At 41.1% G+C, this 26484-nt stretch overlaps 1 protein-coding gene across 6 annotated transcripts in view; it reads left to right on the forward strand.

Annotated features, from left to right (window-relative positions):
* MID2 (midline 2) overlaps positions 1-26484 on the forward strand; it is a 127565-nt gene that overhangs the window by 24708 nt on the left and 76373 nt on the right. For all 6 annotated transcript variants that reach the window (XM_004466332.5, XM_004466331.5, XM_058291484.2 and 3 more), the window contains exon 3: positions 8461-8556. In XM_004466332.5, the coding sequence (XP_004466389.1) occupies positions 8461-8556 (96 nt within the window). The remainder of the gene's footprint in view (positions 1-8460; positions 8557-26484) is intronic.

Below are 26484 nucleotides of genomic sequence, written 5' to 3' on the forward strand. Positions count from 1 at the left end.
AAAGTTTTAGATCACAGTAATTCACATATACAATATAGGGACCTCCCATATATCCGACATCAAACCCTTTTCCCCTTTACCCAGCAGTGGTTTTTTTACATGTTCATGTTATATTTGCTGTGGCTGATGTACAGATTTTGAAACATAGCTATCAAACATGGTTCCATTTTGGTTTACTTTATTGTTTATATTTTATACTGTACAATTTTCTAAATTTTTAATTACGTTATGGTTCACATTTTAGCCTATAGACTTTTATACATTTTTGGTGAAATTTAACATGTCCTATATCCACCATTGCATGATCTTGTGGGACACTTCCATTGCCCCCCAGTTACCCTTCTTCCATCTATTCTTTTCTTTTTTCCCCCTCCCCTCAGGGCCCACAGTGACAACCAAGCTTCACTGCTTGAAGGACCAGATTCACAGATACTTGCAACAGAAATGAGGGCTTGTCCTACCCCATTGAGAGCCACCATTTCTCTCGAGAAGACACAATTCCCTATGTTTGATAACAACAGGCATCCCCAGAGTGGGGGTACACCTTCCCATACATTGTATGGGTCTCCTCCCAATGATGTAACACACTATGACAAGATGAGCACTCACACACACCCTAGAAGCCTGTCCCTATGCCAGATGCCCCCTATTAAACACCTTAAACAGGTAACCCTTTCTTATTATATTTTCTAAAGAGTTTTCTCAATATTATAGTTTAAACCACATACCTGACAATCTCCCATGTTCATCTGTTCCCCCAACCCTCCCCCCAATTTCTTGGGCCAATGGACCCATCCTCCCAACCCTAACCCCCCTCAAGCCTGCAAAGCCCCACTCAATAGTATCCCTATGCCCCTGTCTTATCCCTTCACTGCATAACTACATACCTCCAGTTTGTCATAGATTCCACCAATCTAGGCGTCAGCTCACAACCTTTCTCTCCGCAACCTCCCCCCCCAGCCCAGTTTCCTGTAAGCCTAACATTCAGTCTCTAGCTCTCTGAGACAGCTTGGTTTACTCATTTCATATCAGAGAGGTCATGTAGTATTTGTCCTTCAATGCCTGGCTTGCTTCACTCAACATAAGGTCCTCAAGATTCATCCATGTTATCCCATGTGCTTGTACTGCATTCCTTCTTATAGCTGAGTAGTATTCCGTTGTATCTATGTACCACCTTTTGTTTATCCATTCATCTGTTGATGGGCATTTGCATTGATTCCAACTTTAGGCAATAGCGAATAATGCCGCTATGAACATTGGTGTACATATATCGGTTTGTGTCCTTATTTTCAGTTCTTCTGAGTATGTACTCAGCAGTGGAATTGATGAGTCATATGGCAAATCTATACCTAGTCTTTGTGTTTTCTATAAAAGGTTTATTTTATTTATTTCTCTGCCCTTCCCCCCCAATTGTCTGTTCTCTGTGCCCACTCACTGTGTGTTCTTCTGTGTCTGCTTGCATCCTTGGTGGCACAGGGAAACTGTGTCTCTTTTTTGTTGCATCATCTTCTCTTTTGTTGTGTCATCTTGCTACGTCAGCTCTCCGGGTGTGCGGCGCCACCCCTGGGCGGGCTGTGCTTTTATCACGTGGGACGGCTCTCTTTGCAGGGCACACTCCTTGCACCTATGGAACCCCCACGTGGGGTCGCCCCTGCGTGGCATGGCACTTCTTGCGCATGGCAGCTCTGCACGTGGGCCCGCTCACCACACAGATCAGGAGACCCTGTGTTTAGAACCCTGGACCTTCCCATATGGTAGATGGAAGCTCTATCAATTGAGCGACATCCATGTCCCTATAGCTAGTTTTTTTGAGAAACCACCAAACTGTCCTCCAGAATGGCTGGATCGTTCTGCATTCCTACTAGCAGTGAATGAGTGTTTCCATTCCTCCACATCCTCTCCAACACTTGTAGTCTTCTTTTTTTTTTAATTAATTTATTTTCTTTTAAAGGTTACATTAAAAAATACGGGGTTCCCATATATCCCCCACCCCACCCACCCCACCCCTCCCACATCAACAACCTCTTCCATTATTCCTGCACATCCACTGCACCTGGTGAATACATTCTGGAGCACTGCTGCACCACATGGACAGTGGTCCACATTGTAGTCCACACTCTCCCCCAGTCCACACAGTGGGCCACAACAGGACACACAACATCCAGCATCCATCTCTGCAACACCACCCAGGACAACTCCAAATCCTGAAAATGCCCTCACACCATATCTCTTCTTCCATCTCCCTACCATCAGCAGCCACTGTGGCCACCTTCTCCACATCACTACAGACTTGTGGCTCCTACCCTCTTCTGTTTTTTTTTAATAGCTGCCAGTCTAATGGGTGTAAGATGGTATCTCGTTGTAGTTTTGATTTGCATTTCCCTAATAGCTAGTGATGTTGAGCATCTTTTCATGTGCTTTTTAGCTCATTTATATTTCTTCTTTGGAGAAGCATCTGTTCAAATCTCTTGCCCATTTTTTAAATGGGTTTTTTGTCTTTTTATTTTTGAGATACAGGATTTCTTTATATATGCAGGATATTAGTCTCCTATCAGATATATGGTTACCAAATATTTTCTCCCATTGGGTAGGCTGTCTTTTCACTTTCTTGACAAACTACTTTGAGGTGCAAAGGCTTTAATTTTGAGGAGATCCCATTTATTTATTTGTTCTTTTGCTGCTCCTGCTTTGGGTGTTTCAATAGAACAAACAGAAAGCCTCCATTCCTTTTTAGTCTTCAAGGATTACTGTGCTGGGTAGGTGTATGTAAGTGTGCTCATGTATATGTGAATACACGTGCCTTCATGGAGCATGACAAATGGAAATCATGATGCACTTTGTGCCATGAGGGGAATCTTTCCTGCTTTAAGGACGAGCTGGGATTTGGATATATATAGCCAGGTTTCTTGAGAGAGCCAATGAGAAAGTCACCTACATAACCTGTGTCTAGAGCTGTGAAAAAAAACAGTTACTTGAGATGATTAGAGAAGCCATTTCTTTTTAAAATTTTATTTTTTATTTATTTCTCTCCCCCCACCTTCCCCCCCCCCAGTTGTCTGCTCTCTGTGTCCATTTGCTTTATGGTCTTCTGTGTCTGCTTGTATTCTTGTCAGTAGCACAGGGAATCTGTGTCTCTTTTTGTTGCACCATCTTGCTGTGTCAGCTCTCTGTGTGTGCGGCGCCACTCCTGGGCAGGCTGCACTTTTTTTGCACTGGGCAGCTCTTCTTACGGGGCACACTCCTTGCGCATGGGGCTCCCCTATGCGGGGGACACCCCTGCATGGCTCAGCACTCTTTGCATGCATCAGGTCTGCATTTGGGCCAGCTCATCACATGGGTCAGGAAGCCCTAGGTTTGAGCCCTGGACCTCCCATGTGGTAGGCAGACGCTCTATCCATTGAGCCATATCCACTTCCCCCATTTCTTTTTATGAGATGCTGTCTGGAAAAAGAATATAGCTGTGTGCTTGGCTTTTTTAGAAATGGCAAAACATTTTCCTCTTTAGGAAGAGTATGACAGAACACAGAAAGGCCAATTCTATCCAACAGAAATCAAGTGGAACTTAGGTAAAAATAGAATCGGTGTAGACTGCCAATTTAGTTAACTCGGGTCTTTTAAAAATCTCAATTATGGAAATCCAACAAATCTCCCCCTCACTCTGTGCTGTTTAGACTTGTGTACAATTTTGTAAGCCTTGTTATGATGTAGTCATTTGGAGATGGGGATGGTCTCACAATTTCATAAACTCAAATGGCTTCTCTAACCCTCGTGAAAGGGGAAGCACAGAGGAAACTAGAGCTAACCTCCTGCAGCAGGAAATGGGAGCTTCATCCTGCTCCCCTGCCAACCTCCGGTACCCTGTTTCCTCCCCAGTAGATAGCGCCATACCAATCTCTGCTGCCACATTGGCTCTTTCACTTATCAGGTTCAACTGTTCTGGGAAAGCCACTAACTGGGCTTAGACAAAGGGATCCTGGCCTAATCATTAACTGAACAGCAAAGGAAAAGTCAAGCAAAAGAGCATGTTTAGTTTTACATAAGAAGATTTTATCCACACACATATATATGTAGGCATATATACTCTTTCTTAACATCCAGAGTGTAGACAAGATAATTACTTGGCCAAATCAATCAAATCATTCAGATCTAGGATGGCCCCTATTTTTCAGTTCTAAATGATTTATCAGTGTGCTAGGCATGGTATGGAAGGGCTGAGGACACCGACTACATAACTGCTTCAATTATCTGCTTCCCTTTGCATATGTTCATTATTGAGAACCAAATCCAATTTGCGAGGAGGCTTTAATTCCTTGTAAATGAATAGGAAGTGAGTAAGTACATGTTCGGTGTTTTCCTCAAATTATGTCTCATAATGTAAGAAAACAGTGGCAAAAAGCCATCAACAGATGGTGTTTTCATTAGCCAAAGATTTATTTTTCAAAGCATTTTCACACTAATGAAGTAAGGGTGAATTGGAGACATCTTGTCAGTTCTAGTTTTGTGTTGTTAAAGTGTGCTGACATTCTGCAAATTGCTAGGGGGACAGAGCAAAGTAACCATTTGCCATAATTTTGTGATGGTACCCAAGTTCCATAGTCTAACCAGACCCAAACTTATATGTTCAGTCCTAATTTTTGTTTTCAGTGGGTTTATGTAGAAGCCGTGACTCTCAGTTCTGGGCCATAAATGAATAACACACAGCAGGGGTCTTAGTTCTGTACTTCACTATGAATTCTTTATAAGATAACAGTTTCATGACAAGTGTTGCAACAGGTTGCATGTACTTGTTAGAAAACATTCTCCCCATGGAATCCCATGTTTTAATAGAATCACATTATAGTGGGTTTTTTTAGATTTATTTATTTATTTTTCCCCCTTCCCCTCCTCCCACCTTGCTGTTTTTGCTGTCTGTGTTGTCTTCTCTTTTCATTTCCTTTCCTCTAGGATGCACCAGGATTCAATCCTGGAGACCCCTTATGTGGAGAGAGGTTCCCTGTCAATTGTGCCACCTCAGAACCTGGTTCCTGCTGCACTTCACCTTGACTCTCCCCTTGTCTCTCTTTTGATGTGTCATCATCTTGCTTCATGACTCACTTGCGCGGGCACTGGCTCACCACATGGGCACTCATGTGGGCACTGGCTCACCACAAGGGCATGCTTTCTCTTCTTTTTCAGCAGGAGGCCCTAGGAATCAAACCCAGGTCCTCCCATATGGTAGGCGGAAGCTCTGTCACTTGAGCCACATCTGCTTCTCTCACATTATAGTTTGAAACACAGATTTCTAATATTATATCTGCTCTGGGTTCATCAATCTACATTATATTTGCCTAATATGTCAATATACTCATTGTGATACATGGGATTTCCATTGATCTAGGAATCTGGACCACTTTGGCTAGAGGAAATCACAAACTAATTGGGTCCATTACCAAGTCTCACTCTCTTAACTTAAACTGGACCCTTTCTTCAAACTACAGCACTACAATGTTCACTTTATAGCCAAACTTTTGAAAAGGGAGTCTGGACTTGCATCCTCCACTCCTTTATTATCGACTTATCCCTAAGCCCTATATAATTTGGCATCTATTTCCAAAACTCTACTGAAACCCTTTTTTCAAAGGTCACTGGTGACCTCTACTAGATCCAGCTGCCTTTTATCAATTCTCATGTTTCTTGAACTCTGTAGATTTGACAGTGACAAATCCTTTCTTTCTTTTTTTATTAGAGAAGCTGTCGGTTTATGGAAAAATCATGCACAAAATACAAATCCTTTCTTGAAACTCACCTTTTTCTCTTAATTATCTCCTTAGCTTGTCCCAGACCTGCATTACCGACTGCTTTGAATATTGCAACCTCCTCCTAACCAGTATCTCTTTCCTGGGTCAGCCTGTTTCAGCCTGCCCTACATGAAGATGCTGGGTTAATCTAAATACAACACTTACTATGGCATCACCTCACTCAAAAACCATTGGTAACCCTCATAGCTTAAAAAATTATGCCACAATATCCTTGCTTAGATATTCAAGATCTTCATAACAGGGCCTCAATCTGTTCCAACTTTGTTTCCCACTATTCTCCTTGAACTCTCTGTTCTAAACTACTAAACTACTGTCCCCTGAACATGTCATATGTTTTATTCCCTTTTACTTTTGCTCATGCTCTTACCTGTCTCTGGAACATATTCCCCTTCATCTCTGTGTATGAAAACTCTACTTATCCTCCAAGACCTACCTTAATTTCACATCATCTTTATCTGTGAGGTCACTGTGCTCTGAACAGAGTAGGTGCTCAATATAGTTTTCATTGTATTAAATCTCTGAATTGCCATTTCCTTTTTTTTCTTCAAATCTCTTTAGCTTAGACATCGTGTCCAAATCAATGATTGTTTCCCTTCTTTTTTCCTTCTTTCTACCCTTGTAGTTTCTAAGGAGAAGACCACAGATTGAGATGATAATGCAGTTAAAGAAGGTCAGAAGAGGTACTGTGCCACTTGCAAAGAACGTTGAAATAAGTGGTGAAAGATCACTTCCTCTTCCATGGAAATAAATCCAAAGAAACTAGGAGACACAGGGCGAGAGAGAAGAGAGGACTAAGCTGATTCTCTTGGTCCAGGGAAATCATATTACCCATCCTAGAAATACATATATCCATGTAAATATATCCTCTGAGATATATTTATGGGAATTGTGCCCAGGAAATTAAGGGACCACAGCCACTTAGTAGACAGGAAAGCTGCCCAATGCATTAGTTCCTTCTTTCTCCCAGTGGCCCTTCCCATCTCTCCACCAAAGCATGAACTGGGAACAACTGCAAACCATAGGAACCATGGAGATAACAATGAAACCATGAACATGAACAAGGGAAGGAATGCTAGCAGAATATGGGCCAGGAAGTTGGGGGTATTACATTTTTAAAAAAAGCCTTATTTATTTTTATCCCCACCCTCCCCAATATGGCGCTCTCTCTCTGTCTGCTCTTTGTTTGCTCACCTTCTCCAAGAGGCAGCAGGAACCAAACCCGGGACCTCCCACATGGGAGGCAAGTGCTCAATGGCTTGAGCCACATCTACTCCCCACAGGCTGTGGCGTCTGTTGACTTGTGGCATCTGCTCATTTTAGGTGTCTTTTTGTTACAATGGGTATGACGTCTAGCTCATTGCAGCAGGTGCGGGTGTCTAGTTTGTCCCAGCAGTGCAGCGTATAACTCATTGCGGTGGTTGCTGCATCTGCTTGCCTTCTTTAGGAGGCACTGGAACCTGAACCTGGGACCTCCCATGTGGTAAGTAGGCACCCAACTGGTTAAGCCGCATCTGCTTCCCGGGGGTATTACATTTTAAACAGACTTTGTTAGGATGATGGGTGAGACAGTAGTAAATGTTGGGACAGGTCCTAGAGGAGAAGCAGCTGCCAGAGCTGAAGACTTGAGAATGGGGAGGAACAAAAGGTCTGTGATCAATCTAGAGTAAAAATCTATTTCTCAAATACAGAATGGGAGAGAGTAGCTTGCTCAACTGAAGGTATGCCAAAGTGCTGAGTACTAATGTCTATAACATTGTATTAAAGAGATTTGCAAAGTGCTTTTAATGTGTACCTAAAAGGAACCTATGTACTGGTAAGCAGTGGTAAGCAATGGTAAACAATGGATGTCCTATCTTGATACCCTCAGGTTTTGCATTTTGATATCTGGTTTCTTCATGTGCCATTTCTTAGTGCCAAAGGATAGCAGTGGAATAAGATGTTAGATTTTGATGAATCCCACACTTAAAATACCTTCCTTTTTCATGAAAGAGCCAACAGATAAATATAAAATGTTATCAACAAGAAGACAAAAAATCATATAGTACTGGGGCAAAGCTCTGATTGAGGGCTGGAGACCTGGAATTCAGTCCTAGCTTTGCCACATTCTAGTTGTATGATTGTGAAAAATACTTTACCACCCTCTGAAAATTAGTTTTCTCATCTGTAAAATGCTGTCATCTCCTACTTCATGGAACTGTATGGTTATTACATGATATATATGAAATTGCCTAGCATAATGTCTGGCAAATAGCAGTGACCATTTAATAAATTATGGTTTCCTTAGTGTACTTACCTTGAAAATAGCACCTGTTCTCTCTATGCCACAGGATTACTATGAGGGCAAAGTGAGATATTGACTATGAAATATTTTGAAAAGTTAAAAATATCATAGAAAACATAGACTGTTTTAACATCATTTAACTCCTATATGCAAAGTCATGAATGTAATCTCTTTCCTAGTAATGACAGGAACAAATATATAGTACCATTAATTACCACTTAGAATAGTGCTTGGCACGTAGCAAGTGCTCAATGAATATTTGGAATATTTGTCAACTAACCGACTGGTCTCCACATAATATTGAGTCTTAAGCTCATTGAATGTTTGTTCTTTTTTCCCCTGTTCCTTTTTCCCTTCTGGTTTCACACTCTGCGATGATAGCAAACTCTGGAGATGAACCTCACCAACCTGGTTAAGCGCAACAGCGAACTAGAAAATCAAATGGCCAAACTAATACAGATCTGTCAGCAGGTCGAGGTATGTAACAGAACCATTTGTGATTCTTTCAGAGGACCTGAATTGGGCCATCCTTTGAGGGTGGGGAGGCTTCAGTTTTGCCATAGCATAGCTTAGTCATTTGGAGTGAAAGACTGAATGGTAATTATAAGAAGTTTCATTTCTTTAGGATGCTTGCCCAAGAAAAGAGGCAGCTATGTATGGTTTTAAAAAAGTAGACAGTGGTTGATGGGTTGGGGGTGGTGGCAACAGTCCCAGAGGCAGTCCCTCCTCCTCTCCAAACTGTAGGCAGTATGAAAATCAAACATGAAGTATGTTTCTACCTTCATCATCCTGGTCATTATAGCTCTTAAAGAGATTACTGGGGTTTTGTAGGGAAATTGGGATTCCTGGGCCCTTGAGGGTAGAGTGAGGATAGCTAAGTGCATTATTTTTCCTGTAACAGTATTATCAGGACTGCTTCTCCTCTTCCAAGCCTTTCCTCCTCCATCCCCTGCCCTTCTTCTTCCCTGTGCCATGCACCCTATCTTGCCCTCATTCATCACCTTTACACTTACCTTGATCAACAAATGACATACATGTGAAAGTTTTCTGTGAATTGTAACATGCTGTACAAGTGTAAAGTTTTAAAAAAAGTTGTTGCCTACACAAAATCTTAAATCACAGCTTAGAAGAGGAGTTGACCTCTTCTTAAGTGGACATAAGAACAGAAAGATGTTGTTATTTCTATCTGCTTTTCAAGAGCATGAAACTTCAACTGTAGAATTTGGCTTTGTGTTGATTTTGTTGGAGCAGTGATGGTAGGGTTTAAAGTGTAAAACGGGGTCAGATAAAATATTACAAGACTCCCCATGGGCAGTGGTTGGATAAATATGTTTCTAATTGTATTTACAACCTGATAGACTAGTTCTAATCTTATTTGAATGACAGATAAAAGAAATGGTATAACTTTATTTTATTTTAAGCAATGAAATAATTTTATGAAGGTTTCATATCGTAATCCCACCTGCAGTTTCCTATTTAAGAGACTGTGGAGAATCTTCTTGTAAGAGAAATAATCCCCTTATTTTCTCAGTAACCAGCCTCTGAGTGTTTGGATTTCTTAAAGTATTAGGTTTCTTAAAGTAGGGCATATATTTATGATGAAAATACTATAGCAATTTAATCCTTGCTGGGCACTTCATTTGTGGGAAAGAGGGTGTAACAGTTTGATATGGTTATGAATTCCAAAAACAGAGATTGGATTATGTTTGTAACTGGTCTGTACCTGGGCATGATTAAGTTATGATTAGGGCTTTGATTGGGCCACATCATTAGGGTATTGAATCCCCAACCCTTGGTGGGTGGGGACTCACAGATAAAAGGCATGGCAAAGGACAGTGTTAAGGGCTTTTAATGTTGGAGTTTGATACTGAAGCTGGAGCCCTGGGAAGCGAGGAACCCTGAACCCAGAGAGAAGCAAGACCCTGGAAGGTAGGAACCCAGGAAGCCTGAACCCTCGCAGATGTCAGCAGCTGTCTTGTTTCAACACATGAAAATAGACTTTGGTGAGGGAAGTAACTTATGCTTTATGGCCTGGTATCTGTAAGCTCCTATGCCAAATAAATACCTTTTATAAAAACCAAGCAATTTCTGGTGTTTTGCATCAGCACCTCTTTGGCTGACTAATACAGAATTTGGTACCTAGGAGTGGGGAAGTGCTTTTGCAATTACAAAAATGCTGGAATGGTTTTATAAATGGGTAAGGGGTATTTTTTGGAGGAATTGTGAAATGCTTGATGATGGAAAAGACCTAGATTTCTTTGAATAGACTGTTGATAGTAATATGGATGCAAAAGAAACTTTTTTGCTGCCTTAGAAGTAAATGAAGAAACTATTACTAGAAACTGGAGGAAAGGCGATCCATGTTTTAAAGTTGCAGAGAACTTATCAAAATTAACTCCTGGTATTTTATGTAAGGCAGAATTTGACAATGGTGAGCCTGACATTTAGATGAAGAACTTTCCCCAAAGTAAACTCGGAGAATGCAACTTGGCTTCTCCTTGCAACTTATAGCAAAATGCTAGAGGAGCAAGATAGCTGAGAACTGAATTGTTGGTCACAAAGAAAACAGAAACTGATTCTGAAGATTCCAAGCCTCTGGAAATCAGGCTCCCAGATAAAAGTGCCCTATTGGAGGACTTAACTAAACTTGGAACTTGTAAATCAGGATGGAAGATGCAGTTATGTCAGAAAGACTTGTGGAAAGTTTTACTGTCTAACAGCTTGGACCCCTGCTTCCTGCATGCTAAACCAACAAGTTTTTTTGAGAGAACTGTATGAACAAAACCATTATCAGCCTAGAATAAAAGGGACATGGGAAGGAGAGATTGAAGGAGAAACAGCTTTAAGAGGAAAACCATGGAAGCTGAGATCTGGAATTAGGACATCATCTTGGGCCAAGAGAGGAGCCCCACCCATGTGTACAGAGAGAGTGAATTTGCCCCAGCAGTTGAAGAGGGTGGCTGTTGCTGTCTTATGTTCTGGAAGAGTTTTGCTGCCACAGGGTACGGAGAGAGGGGCACACATTCCCCAAGGTTTAGGGCAGTTAAGGTCAGCACCCCACAGGTCTGAGAGGGGTGGACCTGTCCCCCAAAGGTTAGGGAAGGCCAGGTGGTCAACTCGTTGCTCTGAGAGGTTGAGCCTGTATGCCAAAGGTTAGGGAAGTCCAGATGGTCAACTCATTGCTCTGAGAGGGTTGAACCTGTATGCCAACGATTAGGGAGGATATTGTCTTCACTTCACTGTACTAGGGGGGTTAAGACTCTAACCCAAAGATTGGGTAAGGTGTGGCAATCACCCCAACTTTCTTGGAGGGTGAGGTCTGAAGCTTGGTCAACACCCAGATGCTTGTTGAGAGTGGAACAAAAAAAATGGCCATTGGGCAATCATGTGGAAAGGGTGGGTTCCGTAAGGCACCAAGAAGAAGAAACCATTATCTTAAGAATGACTCTCAGACTTTGAAATCGAAGAGAGGATCCCCTGCGGGTCTACAGAACTGCAGAGAAACTGTGACTCATGTATCCCTCCCAATTGCTCCTTATTGTAAGAAAAATGTTTGTCCTTAGTCCGTTTGTGTTTTGGAAGGAGATAAATTGTTTTGTAAGTTTCAGAGGGATATAGCAGACGTGACTTTGTCCCAGGACAAACTGTATTTCTTTAAATTGATTGTGATATGATTTAGTACTTGCATTGTTACTGATTTAAGGTTTTTTCAAATATTGTAATGTCTTTTTGGAATTCAGAGGGTGGAGAATAACAGTTTGATATTATTATGAATTCCAAAAATAGATATTGGATTATGTTTGTAATCTGGTCTGTACCTGGGCATGATTAAGTTATGATTAGGGGTTGATTGGGCCACGTCATTAAGGGGTTGAGTCCCCACCACTTGGTTCGTGGGGACTCACAGTTAAAAGGCATGGCAAAAGGCAGAGTTGAGGGTTTTTAATGTTGGAGTTTTGATGTTGGTGTTTGATGCTGAAGCTGGAGCCCTGGGAAGCAAAGTACCCTGAACCCAGAGAGAAGCAAGACCCTGGAAGGGAGGAACCCAAGAAGCCTGAACCCTCGCAGTCATTGGCAGCCATCTTGCTCCAACACTTGAAAATAGACTTTGGTGAGGGAAGTAACTTATGCTTTATGGCCTGGTATTTGTAAGCTCTTACTCCAAATGAATACCCTTTGTGAAAACCAACCAATTTCTGGTATTTTGCATCAGCACCCCTTTGACTGACTAATACAGAGGGTTACTATACATAGGGTACATAGGGTAATGGTTAATTTCAGTGAGATTGTGAAATGGTTGTGGTGGTTTAGAAATAAGCATAAGGAGTGAAAAGAAAGAACAATGTAACATGAGTTGGAAAACTGGGTTCTAGACTCGGCTGTACCACTAACTGGTGGTATGAACTTGGGTTAGTTATTTATCCTTTCAGCCTCAGTGTCCTTACCTATAAAATGAGAGTTTATCATGACTACATGACCTTCAGTATTTCTTTCAGATTTCATAGGCCATGATTCTGTGGCTTATGATTTGTAGGCCATGATTTTTTTATTCCCTTATTTTTCTCCATTATTTCCTCTTCTCCAAAATGGAGAAACAAAACGGAAGGTATTTTAGAGTGGTGTTCAGCTAATCAGAATCCCTCTGTGTTCCACTCTGTCAAAACTTCCGATTATGCCACTAAATTACAATATAGGCAATTCCCCACTGGGAGGATATTGAAAGCAGGAGACAAGATAAGGGATCTCTTGGTTTAGAATTGGCATGATTGAAGGTAGAATAGCTACTTCAGTGAATAAAAACAGTGAATAAAATGTGGTTAGAAAAAATAATAACCATGTTTCTCATTTTCATCAGCAAGAGTATCAAGTACAGAGTCAGTTGTAGTCAAAATAGCAAAGTAAGCAGTTTATCTTTGTTGCTTATTCACATTAGGACCTCCCTAACATCTCATCTCCTGACCCCTGGCAAGCTCATAACTCTAGGCAGCCTCACTCAAACATAAGCCTCTTCCACCCTTTCTCAGCCCCTCTATTATATTCAAGACCCTACTCTTTTCAAGTGGCTAGGGACTAGTCTCATCAAACAGTCATCATTATGTTCATAGGAGAGGGCTCGTTCTGGCCCTGTATGTAACAGGTGTTGTTTTAACAGTGCCTTTCTGAGTTAAGTATTCCTGCCTTGGGCCCAGAGGAGTCACATTACTGTGCCAAATATAAGTAAAGTAGGAGGAAAGAGTAGCCTCATGATGACCCAGCAGAGGGAATATTTAAGTAATACTCAGGGATGCTTGTTAAATCCTATCATGTAGGCCACTGTCTGTTCTGGTTACACTACAGAAAGTCAGTCTACTAAAATACATATCTATGCATGGCATTGTACCAGGCACAAAGAAAACAGCACAGACATAGTATCTGTCCTCTGAGGGCTTACACACTAAAAATCCACCCTGATGTGGTTACAAGTGTGCAGGAAAAACAGACAATGGAATAAAAATATTAACTGATGCGTGAATAGTGAGATACTGCATTATGTGTCAGGGGTGAGAGTGTATTTATGGGAGTTGGCTCCATAGTCTATTCAGCTTAGGATTCTTTATTTGACAGGAGCCCTAAGGGATGGCTTATGGAAGACCATTGCTGTATTCAATGACATCATCCCTTCTGAAAGGTTAGCGATGTGCCCTTAACTTCCCTTTAATAATAGAGTGAATCCAGGGTACTTATTATACTCACTCAACACAGAGCCTCTGTGTCCAAAAGGCTTCAGGACAGGCCCCAGGATGAGAAATCCAGTTAAAGCAGAGACTGGACACTTCATAAATGCTTATAAATACTTAATAAAATGCAATAAATTTTAAGATACTGTCCGTCATGATAGCCAGACACTAAAAGATGAATTAGAGTTTTTTATTTTACCTAATCAACATTTGTCTATAGGGAATGACTATATTCATATTCATAGTGTATACTAGGCATTTCATATTTTGTGGGAGTGGAGGATACCAGCTAGGGCACTTCTGAGAAAACTGGAATAAGCTATTTTCCTGCCAAACCCGTTTTCCTTCCTTATTGTCTGCAAACGTTTTTGTCACAAATTGACTTTTCAAAAGGGAAGCATAAATACTGCCTCCCTGTCCTGGTCCTTTCTCCCTGTCCGCTATTCTTCTCAGAAAGTAAACAAAGCTGCAGTCTTCCTATTATTACAGAAACAGAGATTAGGATCACCATAGATTTGTTAGCTGAATTCTATGGTATTATAGCCTGTTATTGCCCAGCTTTCAGAATCCAGTAAACCAGCAGTGGAAAATATTTTCCATTGGGGCTGGAGAGCATGGAACAGAGGTAGAGGCATACCCAAGATGCCCTTTAATTGGGTTAAGGAAGGGCATGCTTTGACCTTACTACTCTGGCCACTTGATCTCTATATATAGCTCTTTGTCTTGTCTCATCAGGCATCCTTTGTTTACATTTCCAAAGGAAATCTCTGTATAATTCATCGTCAAGGGAAAATGTATACCAACGGATGGATACTTCCTCTTGGTTTCCAAGACTCTATGGTTTTGTGAATAATAAGCATTCCTAAGAAATACTGAAAGGAAGAAAAATAGTTAAACCTTAGTAGTTGGTCGGTTAGCAGCATTTCTTGAGCATACACTATGAACTCAGTATGGTGGGGCAACTTAAGGGTTACAAAAGTAATATATATGAATGAGGATCTCTAGGAATTTTAGTCTAGCTTGGGAAAACAATACCTAGTGAGAATGAGTAGGAGCATTTATAAAACAACGTGCAGTACAGGGAGTACAAATGAATATAGTGTTGCCCTTCCAATTTTTTTAAGTTATTTTTTATTTATTTCTCTCCCCTTCCCCGCCCACCCCGCAGTTGTCTGCTCTCTGTGTCCATTCGCTGTGTGTTCTTCTGTGTCTGCCTCTATTCTTGTCAGTGGCACCCACAATCTGTGTCTCGTTTTGTTGCATCATCTTGCTGCGTCAGCTCTCCGTGTGTGCGGCACCATTCCTGGGCAGGCTGTACTTTTTTCGTGCAGGGAGGCTCTCCTTAAGGGGCACATTCCTTGCGCATGGGGCTCCCCTATGCGGGGGACACCCTTCGTGGCACAGCACTCCTTGCACACATCAGCACTGCGCATGGGCCAGCTCATCACACGGGTCAGGAGGCCCTGGATTTGAACCCTGGACCTTCCATGTGGTAGGCAGACGCCCTATCCATTGGGCCAAATCTGCTTCCCCCTTCCAATTTTAATTACTGAATCTTGTTCTTACCTTCTAGGGCAGAGAACATATTAATACACTTTCATAGATGTTTTGTCTGCCACCTTCCCTCCCCTTACTCCAGAACTGTTGCAATATGATAGTTTAATCCATACTAGACATTTCATGGGCAAGTTGATTTCTTTCTGGCTCTTCTCAAGCCCTTTAATGAGCTGGGCAGCATTGCTCTTTATCATTAAGAGAAAGAAAGGAGATGAATTGGAAGAAGAGGGTGAGTCTTTCCTTAGATTGGGTAACTCGGCTTTCTGTCTTGCCACCAGGTCTTAGCTTCAATAGCTTTCAGAAGCCTTTCTCTTTAGAGTTCAAACTTTAAGAGACTTGACATTCTCTTCTTTCTCTTCCTATTGCTCAGTGGAAGGGTATTTGATTTGAGAAGGGCAAGAATCTTGGAGTCTGTATAAATAGATATCGGCTTCTCCAAGCATAGTAAGTGGGTCCTTTAACAGAAATTAGTTTTTAAACACTTCCGTGGGTTCTTTCAGCAGATGATTCTTAAATATTTTAGAATGGTAGAGCTAGAAGAAGGAGTGAAATCAAAATCATTCAAGCACAAATATATTTGTTGGAGGGCATCCTTTACAAACACTGAGGGCATGATAAAATGAAGGCATGATTAAAGTGGATTGAACGTAATCAGGGAAAATTTAATGGAGAAAATACATCATCAGCCAATGTTGAAGAAGGAAAAATAAATTACTCCCTCTGCAGAGATACAGAATGGAGGTTTTAATGGAGGGGGAAATGAGCAAATTAAATGGGCAAAATAGTACACTAAGCCCTAGGAATAAAGAGATAAATAGGAAATGATTCCTGCGCTCAAAGAACTTGTGGATTGGTTGAGAACTTATAGGTAAAATGTCAGAAATAATGTGAAGTGATGTTTATTGTAATGAAGGTAAATTCAAGATGTCAAGCTAGCATGGGCTGAGGAACACCCATGACTGCCTGAGGGATGTAAGAAAAACTTGAGAATGTAAATGAAAATTGGAATGCCTTGGACTAAGAACAGAATTTTACCAACGAAAATGGGATAAGGAAGTGAAGGGGACCATATGTAAGAATATAGAAGGCTGAAACAGCAAGGAGGTGTTCAGGGAGTCACCAAATGCTTCATCTGGCCAGAATATAAACTGTGATAATTGTTGCCAGGAATGATTCTGAAGTAGGTAGGGCTCACATAAGAAAGGGTCTTGTATGTCATGCTTAAGCATTATACTTTATCCTGAGAACACTGGGGAGCCATAGAAATAGTTTAAGCAGGTGAATAACAGGATAAGTTCTGCATTTTAGGATTGCCCTTGCTATAGTATAGAAGATGGATCAAGGGTCAAGGGTCAAAACTGAAGGCAGAGAGACCAGTTAGGAGATGTTAAATGATCCAGGGAAAAGGCAATACCCCAGTCAAAGGCAATGAGAGTAGAGTTGAGAAGAGTAGGATAAATTCAAAACATTTCTAGGATGTAGAGTACATATTACTTGATGATCAGTTAGATTCAGAGGATGATGAGATCAAAGAGAATACTGAAATGAATCACAGATTTCTAGATTGGGTGACTGGGTGTGTTGCCTTTAAAGAGGTAGGAAATATGGAAGGAGCTCTTTTTAGACATGCTGTTTGTTGTGCTGTGGGTCAGAGTGTCAGCTAGGGAATGCCTAGGAAGCAGCTGGATGGATGGATTTAGAAGACAGGAGTGAGTTCTAGGCAAGGAATATAAAGATTTGGAAGTCATCAGCGTATAAGTAACCCTTAAGAGAAATGAGTTTATATGGCTACGAGTTTCTAAAAAAGAGTCTGTAGGCTGGCAGAAGGATTGCCCTCATGCACAACTGAGCAGAGTCAGAGAGACAGATAAAGCAGATGCAACCCCCAGATATTGGTTCCTTTGAGGGCTAAAGAGACCCATGGGAGTTATGGTCATGGCCGATGGGGTTAACTACCAGGTCAGATGGCCCCTCTTTGGAAATGGTGTTTATGTGTGATGAATCTGGACTCAGATGGGATCTTCCTTCATAAGACTTTCATGCTAATGTGCTGGAGGTGCAGTTAATGTTGGGGTTTAAGATATATTTAGGGGATTTGAATCTCTGGACTGACAATGTGATAGCCAGGTCCTGAGCCTCAACAGACTCCAGCACCTACAATCTGATTTATTGGACTTACCACACTCAGCTAAGATGGAGTTGAAGAAGGACAACCACCACACCACGGAGCCTAGAGTGATTACAACTGAAAGTGGGAGGATTGCATCCAGCATCCATGTGGAATCTGAGCCTCCTCGTGACATAGAGATGCAATGGACACAACCAATCCAATGTCCACATAGAAGAGGTGGCATTGGATTGGGAAAAGTGGACATGGTGGCTGATGGGTATGGGGAAAGGCAGGAAGAGATGAGAGGTGGAGGCGTCTTTGGGACATGGAGCTGCCCTGGATGGCGCTTCAGAGGCAATCACTGGACATTGTAAATCCTCACAGGGCCCACTGGATGGAATGGAGGAGAGTATGGGCCATGATGTGGACCATTGACTATGAGGTGCAGAGGTGCCCAAAGATGTACTTACCAAATCCAATGGATGTGTCATGATGATGGGAATGAGTGTTGCTGGGGGGGGGGGGGAGAGGTGGGGTGGAGGGGTGGGGTTGAATGGGACCTCACAAATATATTTTTAATGTAATATTATTACAAAGTCAATAAAAAAAATAAAATTAAAAAAAAAAATAAGTAGCCCTTAAGGCCATGAAGAATGTGTAGAATGAGAAGAGGGCCTAAGACAGATCCTCAACCCAATTGTTCCTCTCTCCAAACACAACAATCCAACCTTCCCAGAATGAGTAGAAAGACTGTTGTACGTTTGGTGAAATTACTGAGAGATGATGTGCATTCTGAAAATTAAAATCAGAAGTATTCATTTATTAAAAGAAACACAGCTTTGAACATTACCTTCTTAAAGACTGTATTAATAAGTAACACATATTGAAGAGTTCCTGTGTTCCAGGTAGGCATTTTATACATTTTAACTCAGTTAGCCCTCACAAAATCTCTGGGAGGCAGACCCTGTTACTCTTCCTGTTTTACAGATAAAGAAATTGAGACACAGAGAGATTTAGGTGATTTGCCAAGGTCATGGTGCTAGTAGGTACCTACTAGCATAGGGATTTGAAGCCAGGCAGTTGATTTCCAGAATCTGTTTCTTTAATCACTCCATTATACTTCCTTTAGTAAGGCGTGTCTTTTAGTAAGGGTGTGTCTTTTTCATCACCATTGTTTCCTGTATCCATTGTGAGGATGAATTGTAGTGAGCAAGAAATATGCGATAGAGATGCGAATTCTGGAGAAGAGCAAAATAGAAATGGAAAGGACCCTCAAGGGAGGAGGACAAACCAGCAAAACAAGAATTAAAATATCAAAAGGAAGAGAGGCTTTCAGTGTGTAGAGGACTTGATAAAGTCCATCGGAGCAGAGACATCATACAGGAAGATATCCTTAGTGACCTTTGAGAGAGAAAGTCAATGGAGAGGTAAAAATGCAAGACAGATTCAGAGAGATCAGTGAGCAAGGAAATTTCATGCAGGCTGCAAGCTGCTTCACCATGAAGGCTAAGAGAGAAGTAGGGTGGTAGGTATTATTCTTTTGAAGTGCATAACAATCAGACTCATAACACATATAATACTGTAGCTGTTTATTCTGTTACTGGGTAGTTAACAGTAAGAGTCACTAGATCTGCTGACTTCAACCAGACAGGCTTCATTTGCCTCCCTGGCTTGGTTTCCAGCCACCTCTCCAACCCAGGTCCCTCTTGGTTAGTTCCAAAGCCTCAGTTGTACAACTTGTTCCTCCTAGGAATGGTTTGTAGGTTCTGGGAGGCAGCGTGCTGTGGTAGCTTTGGAACTGGACAGATGGGAATCATGCTAGCTTTGTGACCTTGAACACGTAACTTCCCTGAGCCTCAGTTTCATCACCTATAAAACTTGGTCTAATACTAGTTTGCTGGCAAAGGTAATGCATGTGAAGCACCCCTTGCAAATAGTTGAGGATCAATAAATAGTGGTGGTGGTGGTAGTAGTAGTGGTAGTAGCAGCAGTAAAAGGTAGGAGTAGTAGTTGTTATTCTAAGTTGTAGTCCTAGTAGTATTATTTCTGGACACCACAGCTTTTGCCAGAAATTCCTAGTCCTGACCTCAGGACTTTCAAAGGTTTTTTATCATTATCTCTGAGCATGGGGAGGGCAATAATCACCAAATGCTCAAAATCAATTTCAAATTTAACCTACATAAGCTGGAATTTTCTTTGGGAAGCGGGGAGCAGTCTTATAACAAAATCAGTGCACATCAAATTTCAGCACTTAAAATGTTGGTAATCTCAGCCATATTATGCTGTTTAATAACCCGCCAGTAACTCTGCAAAGGTGATAGACTAAAAAGGGTTATTATGCTTAATAAGCTGCTGGTTTTCAGTTACTATTTTAAAGAAGTTTTATTTAGTAGGGGAAAATTCACTGCTCTTCTGCAAGAATATCTGATTTCTTTAAGCAAGTAAACTTGCTTATTATCCTGCCCAAATTCTTAATTCCTGCCTCTGAGCAAAGACAAAAGAAAAGTTTAAGGGCAGGACACGTGCTTTCATCTCTAGTGGTTTTAAAAAGAGAGACTTCTTTAGGAATTTTTAGTGTTTTATTAGCCAAAGTGTCTTGGAGTAATTTTATGAAAGGTGAAAGAGCAAGGGGGCAGGCTGAATAAATAGCTCCTGAGGAGGAGAAACTGGGCTACGAGCACCTAGTGAGAATGAAATAACTGTTTGTTTTTTTTTAAGATTTATTTTTTATTTATTTTTCTCCCCTTCCCCTCCCCCCCCAAGTTGTCTGCTCTCTGTGTCCATTTGCTGCATGTTCTTCTGTGACAGCTTCTGTCCATATCAGCAGCACCAGGAATCTGTGTTTCTTTTTGTTGCGTCATCTTGCTGCATCAGCTCTCCATGTGTGCGGCACCATTCCTGGGCAGGCTGTACTTTCTTTCGCGCTGGGCGGCTCTTCTTACGGGGCGCACTCCTTGTGCATGGGGCTCTCCTATGTGGGGGACACCCCTGTGTGGCAGGGCACTCCTTGCCTGAATCAGCACTGCACATGGGCCAGCTCCACACGGGTCAAGGAGGCCCAGGGTTTGAACCACGGACCTCCCATGTGGTAGGCAGACGCACTATCCATTGGGCCAGGTCCACTTCCCCGAAATAACTGTTTTTAAACCAATGTGGAAGGATAGGTGGAGAGAATAATTTCCATAAACAATGGAAATTAAGTGCATAGTGGCCTAGTCAGTCTATTCATTTATACTACTGTGATGACAAAGTTCAGAATATTGCTTTCAATCATATTAAATATATGGCAGTTGGCATTTAATATAAAAACCTAAATCAGTTGTGTAGTCCAAAGCATGTACATAGCCTACTTTTATAGTAGAAAAGAAAATACGTTATAATTTTTCAGACACCTCATGCATTTAAATTTTTCCCAAAAATAGTTTGTGTCAATTCTTGATATATTCCAATAAAATAAAATTTTGAGGATATTGTAAGCTGTGTTTGAAATATTTGGAGGGAGTGACATTCAGTGTGGACACATGACAGGATTATAAGGATCAAATGAGTTAGGGTCAATATTTATTTTCCTACACCCCTCTCCACCACATCTTTAGGGAATATAAGTTTTCTTGTATGGCCACGTCTTCATAGCCAAAACAGTTCATGTAGTGTGCACTCTCATTTTGCACTTTCCTTTGGTGCAGCGAAGCTCATCTCTTGCCCCACTTGCCATTTGCTGCTGTCCTTCAGTTTCTGTTTCTCAGTGTTGAAATTCCAGGATACTTACTAAATGACTAGAGTAACTCTTGCCTAACTTTGGATCCTCCTGCTTGCTCCACTATGTTCACGATCTACCCAAATTCCGCATTTTCCTATATACTTCTGGAAAGTTGATGGAATTGTAATAATTCAGATAAAGCCCTACCAAACCTACCCTGTATCTTTAAATGTTTCCAGTTCCACTCCTGCCTATTGTCTCTCCTGCCATCTAAGCCCAACCAAATCCACTACAACCATCTCCACCACCACCACTGCAATAGATATGTACAGTCGTTGAAATCTTTTCTGTCTTTGCCTTTTATAGAGGAGTTCAAGTGTGTGGTGTGGTAAGCAGTGATTGGGAGTGGGAAGGAATCATGTTTGTAGAATACCACTATGTTCCAGGCACTATCTATAGGTTTTCTTGTTTCTTATCTCGCTTATGTTTATGGCAATCCTGTGGTTCACTTAGTGACATTCCTGTTTTACAATTGAGGGACCTCAGGGTCAGAGAGATTAAGTGCCTTACTCAAGGTCGAACACAGAATAAACTGAGATTCAGTCCTAACATTTCCCTGACTCCAAAGTCCATGATCTTTCCATTCTGCTATGTAGCCCACTGGAGAAGATAGTCATTTACTTGCCACTGATTCATGTGTGTTCAGATATGTAGGAGACAGATATAGGATGATCACTGTTTCCTTCTTTTCATAAAATATCTCTAGAAGAATAGATGGTATATTTGGGGGCTTGGAAGTCCCAACGCTGTGTGAACTTCCCGAGAGCCCAGAGCAGCTTTCTATCTTAACAGCCCTTCATAAGATGTGGGAGAGGGAAGCCTATTGCTAGCTTTGGCAGAAAGAAGCATCAGGGTCCGCAAAAGAGGGTGGGCAGCTCCAGGCATCAGCAATGAACCTGGCCATGCAGTTACCTTACTGTGGGGCCCACACTTCCTTCTTGAGACTACCTTTCTGGGTCCTCCCTTTATAGTTGTACATGACCACATTGCAAAGTAAAAGTAGTCTCAAAGAGACACAGTGTTGTCTGAACAGTTACAGGGAGTTTGGCAGTAAAGATTTGCTCTCAAAATGCACAATATTGTGCATGTAATTGATATCACTGAGTTGTACACCTGAAAGTGGTTAAAATAGGAAATTTTGAGTTGCATGTATGTTGCTACAGTAAAAAGTGAAATTAATATTAACACATTTAAATAGACTATAAATGATAATTATAATACAATGCCCGCAAATATGTAGATTTCTTTAGATAAAGAGTGGATGCTTTGTTACTGTCAATGGTGGGCCCAGGTCCTTCAGAGGAATGATTACTGAGAAGTGCATGTCCACCCAGGGAGCCAGCTATTTATTATTTCATACCAAAAGAGAACCCCACACCTCACTCCATTTCCACTACTTCCCCTCTTGAGTACATCTAATCCTGTAGCTAAGGCTTTACCACCTTTCAGGTGGTGCTATTAACTCCCATACTCCCAAGAGCTTTACATGAATTAGGTCATTTAACAGTCACAATAACTATACAGGATAGGTACTATTATTATTCCTATTTTACAGATGGGGAAACTGAGGCTCAGAAAAGGTAAAGAATTTCTACAAAGTCACACACAAAGTACGTGGCAGAGTGAGAGCTTGTATTCAGTTTGACTCCAGAATCCATGCTCTTAAACACTAAGCCATATTAAAAGTGATGGACAAAACTAAGAAGATTCACCAGTAATGGTTCCAGGTGCAATGTTTTGCAAGTTGATTATTGTTCATATGGTCTGGGTAAGGACAGATGTTTGTCTAACTATTCTTGGTGTATTATGTGAGTATGTGTCCAACTGGGAACATACAAGAACATGCAAGAGTGGCTTGTATCTAGAGCAGCATTTAGAAATGCTTTTCTTTGTGGTGATGATCTGCCTAAAGGCATGCATCCTGATGCTCTTGCCCGTCTGTGCATCTTTCTGTTTCATAGATTGCTCCCTGGAGTGTTCATATCTGTGTGTAGATGGTATATGTGTAAAGAAGATATACAGGGAGTGGATGTGGCTCAAGTGGTTGAGCACTTGCTTCCCACATGGGAGGTCCCGGGTTTGGTCCCTGGTTCTTCCTAGAAACAACAAGAAAAAAAGACATTAAACAAACAAATGGGAAAAAAAAACAACTCAAGGGAGCTACATGGAAAGAAAGATATACATCTAGTGAGAAATTTGGTGTTAAATTGGCCATGAGGACTGCTTTGACCTGTTCTTTTTTCCTCAAAGGATTCTTTTCAACCCCTTGATAGTTTTCCTATATAAGGGGAGAAAGTGGGTAACACAACTTGGGGAGGTTGATTTTTTTGTCTCTGTATTTGGAAACATTGTCTCTTCTGTTCATAGCAGGTTTTACCCTTCTCTTCCCCCATACCCCAGGTCTGTTTAGTTTCTCCTTAATAACATCAAAGGCACAAAACAATCATTGGCTTTGGGAAAGTTTCTTTGCCCAAACAACTTTAGCTAAAACATTGTATTGTACCAGTGGAAGTCCATGTCATTGCATAGAACCACACAGTTCTACCTTAAGCTCCTCCACTCACAATCTATATGTGGGTAATCATGCAGTGGCATAGAGCAGCAGATTTATGAATGCACAAAAAGTCTTATTAGAAAAACCTCAGGTAGAGGGGCAAGCACTGAGCATGAGAAGGATTAGAGAAGAAGATGAGAGGACTAGACAGGAAAAGATAACAGTGGTAGATGTAAAAAAGGTATGTGAAAAGGAAGGGGAAACAATGACAAGATGCCAGTTTACTATAGAGTGCATATACAACGAAATTCTTGCCAAAATTTTTTTTTGAGTATTCTGGCATCTGAAGAAATTCTGAATCTTTTTGCCCGCTGGGGTTCTGGTTGCCACCCAGACATCAGCCAAGAAATCCAAATTATTTCAGGAGGAACCCTTTCACTTATGAGTGAAATGGAATTTATATAATATTGATAGCACAAAAAGAACATTTATATTTACAAAGTAAACATCTTATACCACAGATGAGTAGGCAATTGTCTGCATGCCAGAGTAGAGTTAAATACCTTCATGCTTTCACACTCCATTTCTGTCAAAAACAGGATATTGGCAGCAAACCGTTTGAAATAAAACTGCCAAGCCCCATGCTTAATGCTAATGTGCTGTATAGCTGCTAACCTAGCGACACATCATAATCTCACAACGTGAGAGCAAATGGTCTTCCCAGGGTTTTGGAGTTTAAAAATGTAACTACCCTTATAGAGAGTCAGTAAAACATCTGTCACTTTTTCCTCTGTGGACCTTTATCAAAAGCTGTTTATAAAGCTCCACTTTATACTTAGCACAGTGCATGGTGGGTTTATGTTACTATTGTTGCTTTCAAGGACTTCATAGTCCAATTGGGGAAGCAGAACTCACAGTTTGAAGCAAGAGCAAGCAATACAAAATTAAGTGATTTAGTGCTAAATTGTATAGTACTAACCGTAGGTGCTATAGAAATTCAAAGGAGAGAGGAAAGAAAGCTATCATAGTCTTCATTGTCATCATCATCAATAACATTTATTGATACTTTACATGTGCCAGGTATTGTACTTAGTACTTTACATGTATTATCTCATTTACTCCTCTCAACTACCTCTAAGTACTTTTATCCCCATTTATTTTCACATGAGGAAACTCAGCTAAGTGACTTATCCCAGGGCTGTGGTGAAAGATGCAACTAGGGAGGCAAGAAGGAATCTGATCACAAAGGACTACAAAAGCCATGCTAAGAAGTTTGGAATTTATCCTAAGGTCTGTGGGAAGCCAACTGAAAATTAGTTAGAAAGCTGTTTTAAGAATGGTAATAGCATTTGCCATAATTTCTTAGACACACTCTTTTTTAGATTTTATTTCCCAGATTTCTGTCAATTTCCCATATGTATAGTTTGAACAGTGCTCTTCTCCTTGGAAGTTGGGTTACATTTTCTGTTTGAACATTGAAACAAAGAAAATTTATATTATTTTTTAAAAGAGTGGAGGTACCATACTTTTAAAAATGATTACACTTGGTCTGGCTGCTGGATTAAGAATGGATTGAAATGTGGTTTGAACATGTCTTCTTCCACTTGAATGGGTCTGGACAGGAACACATGCAGTTGCCACATGGGAAGAAGGAAAATAAAGAATAGATCTAGAGGATACAGAATTAGAAACAGAGGGATCAGTTAGGCAACTGTTACAGCACAGTGCCTGGTACACAGTAGGCACTCAGTACATATTTGTTGGATGGATGGATTTAGGGAAGAGATATTAGTGGAAAGTACTAGTGAAATGATAATAAGGAAAGATAGAAAGGGGCATTTTTGATAATAAGGAAGGATAGAAAGGGACATTTTTATTTAGGTGGTAAAATGGAACTTGGTGATTAATTAGATGTGAGGGATGAGAGAGAGAGGTTAAGGATGATGCCCAGAATTTCTGAGGGTCGTTGGTGCCATTCACTCATTTAGGGAACAGTAGGGAGGAATCAGAGTTAATGGGAAAGGAGATGAGTTCAGTTTTGGAAACAATGAATTTTTGGTGCTTATGGTTATACAGATCGAAATGTCCAGTAAGCAATTAGATATATAGGTCTAAATCTCAGGAGAAGGATTTAGGATAAAGATAAAGATAAGTGAGGAACATAGGCACAAGGGATCTTTTTGGGGGTGGGGGAATTGTACAACTCTGTAAATTTTTTTTGTTATTATATATTTTTTGTCTTTATTCATTTTTTAATATTACATTAAAAAAATATGAGGTCCCCATATACCCCCACCCCCCTCACCCCACTACTCCCCCCATAGCAACATTCTCCTGCATCATCATAAGACATTCATTGCATTTGGTGAATACATCTCTGAGCACCGCTGCACATCATGGTCAGTGGTCCACATCATAACCCACACTCTCCCATGTTCCATCCAGTGGGCCATAGGAGGACCTACAATGTCCGGTAATTGTCCCTGCAGCACCACCCAGGACAACTCCAAATCCGGAAAACGCCTCCACATCTCATCTCTTCCTCCCATTCCCCACACCCAGCAGCCACCATGGCCGTTTTCTCCACACCAATGCCACATTTTCTTCGATTACTAATCACAATAGTTCATGAATAGAATATCAGTAAGTCCACTCTAATCCATATTCTACTCCTCCATCCCGTGGACCTTGTCCATTCACATCTATGTCAAAAGGGGCCTTAGAATCCACATGGATGCTGGATGCAATCCTCCTGCTTTCAGTTGTA

This window comes from Dasypus novemcinctus, chromosome X (assembly GCF_030445035.2).
Source record: "Dasypus novemcinctus isolate mDasNov1 chromosome X, mDasNov1.1.hap2, whole genome shotgun sequence".
NCBI lineage: Eukaryota > Metazoa > Chordata > Mammalia > Cingulata > Dasypodidae > Dasypus > Dasypus novemcinctus.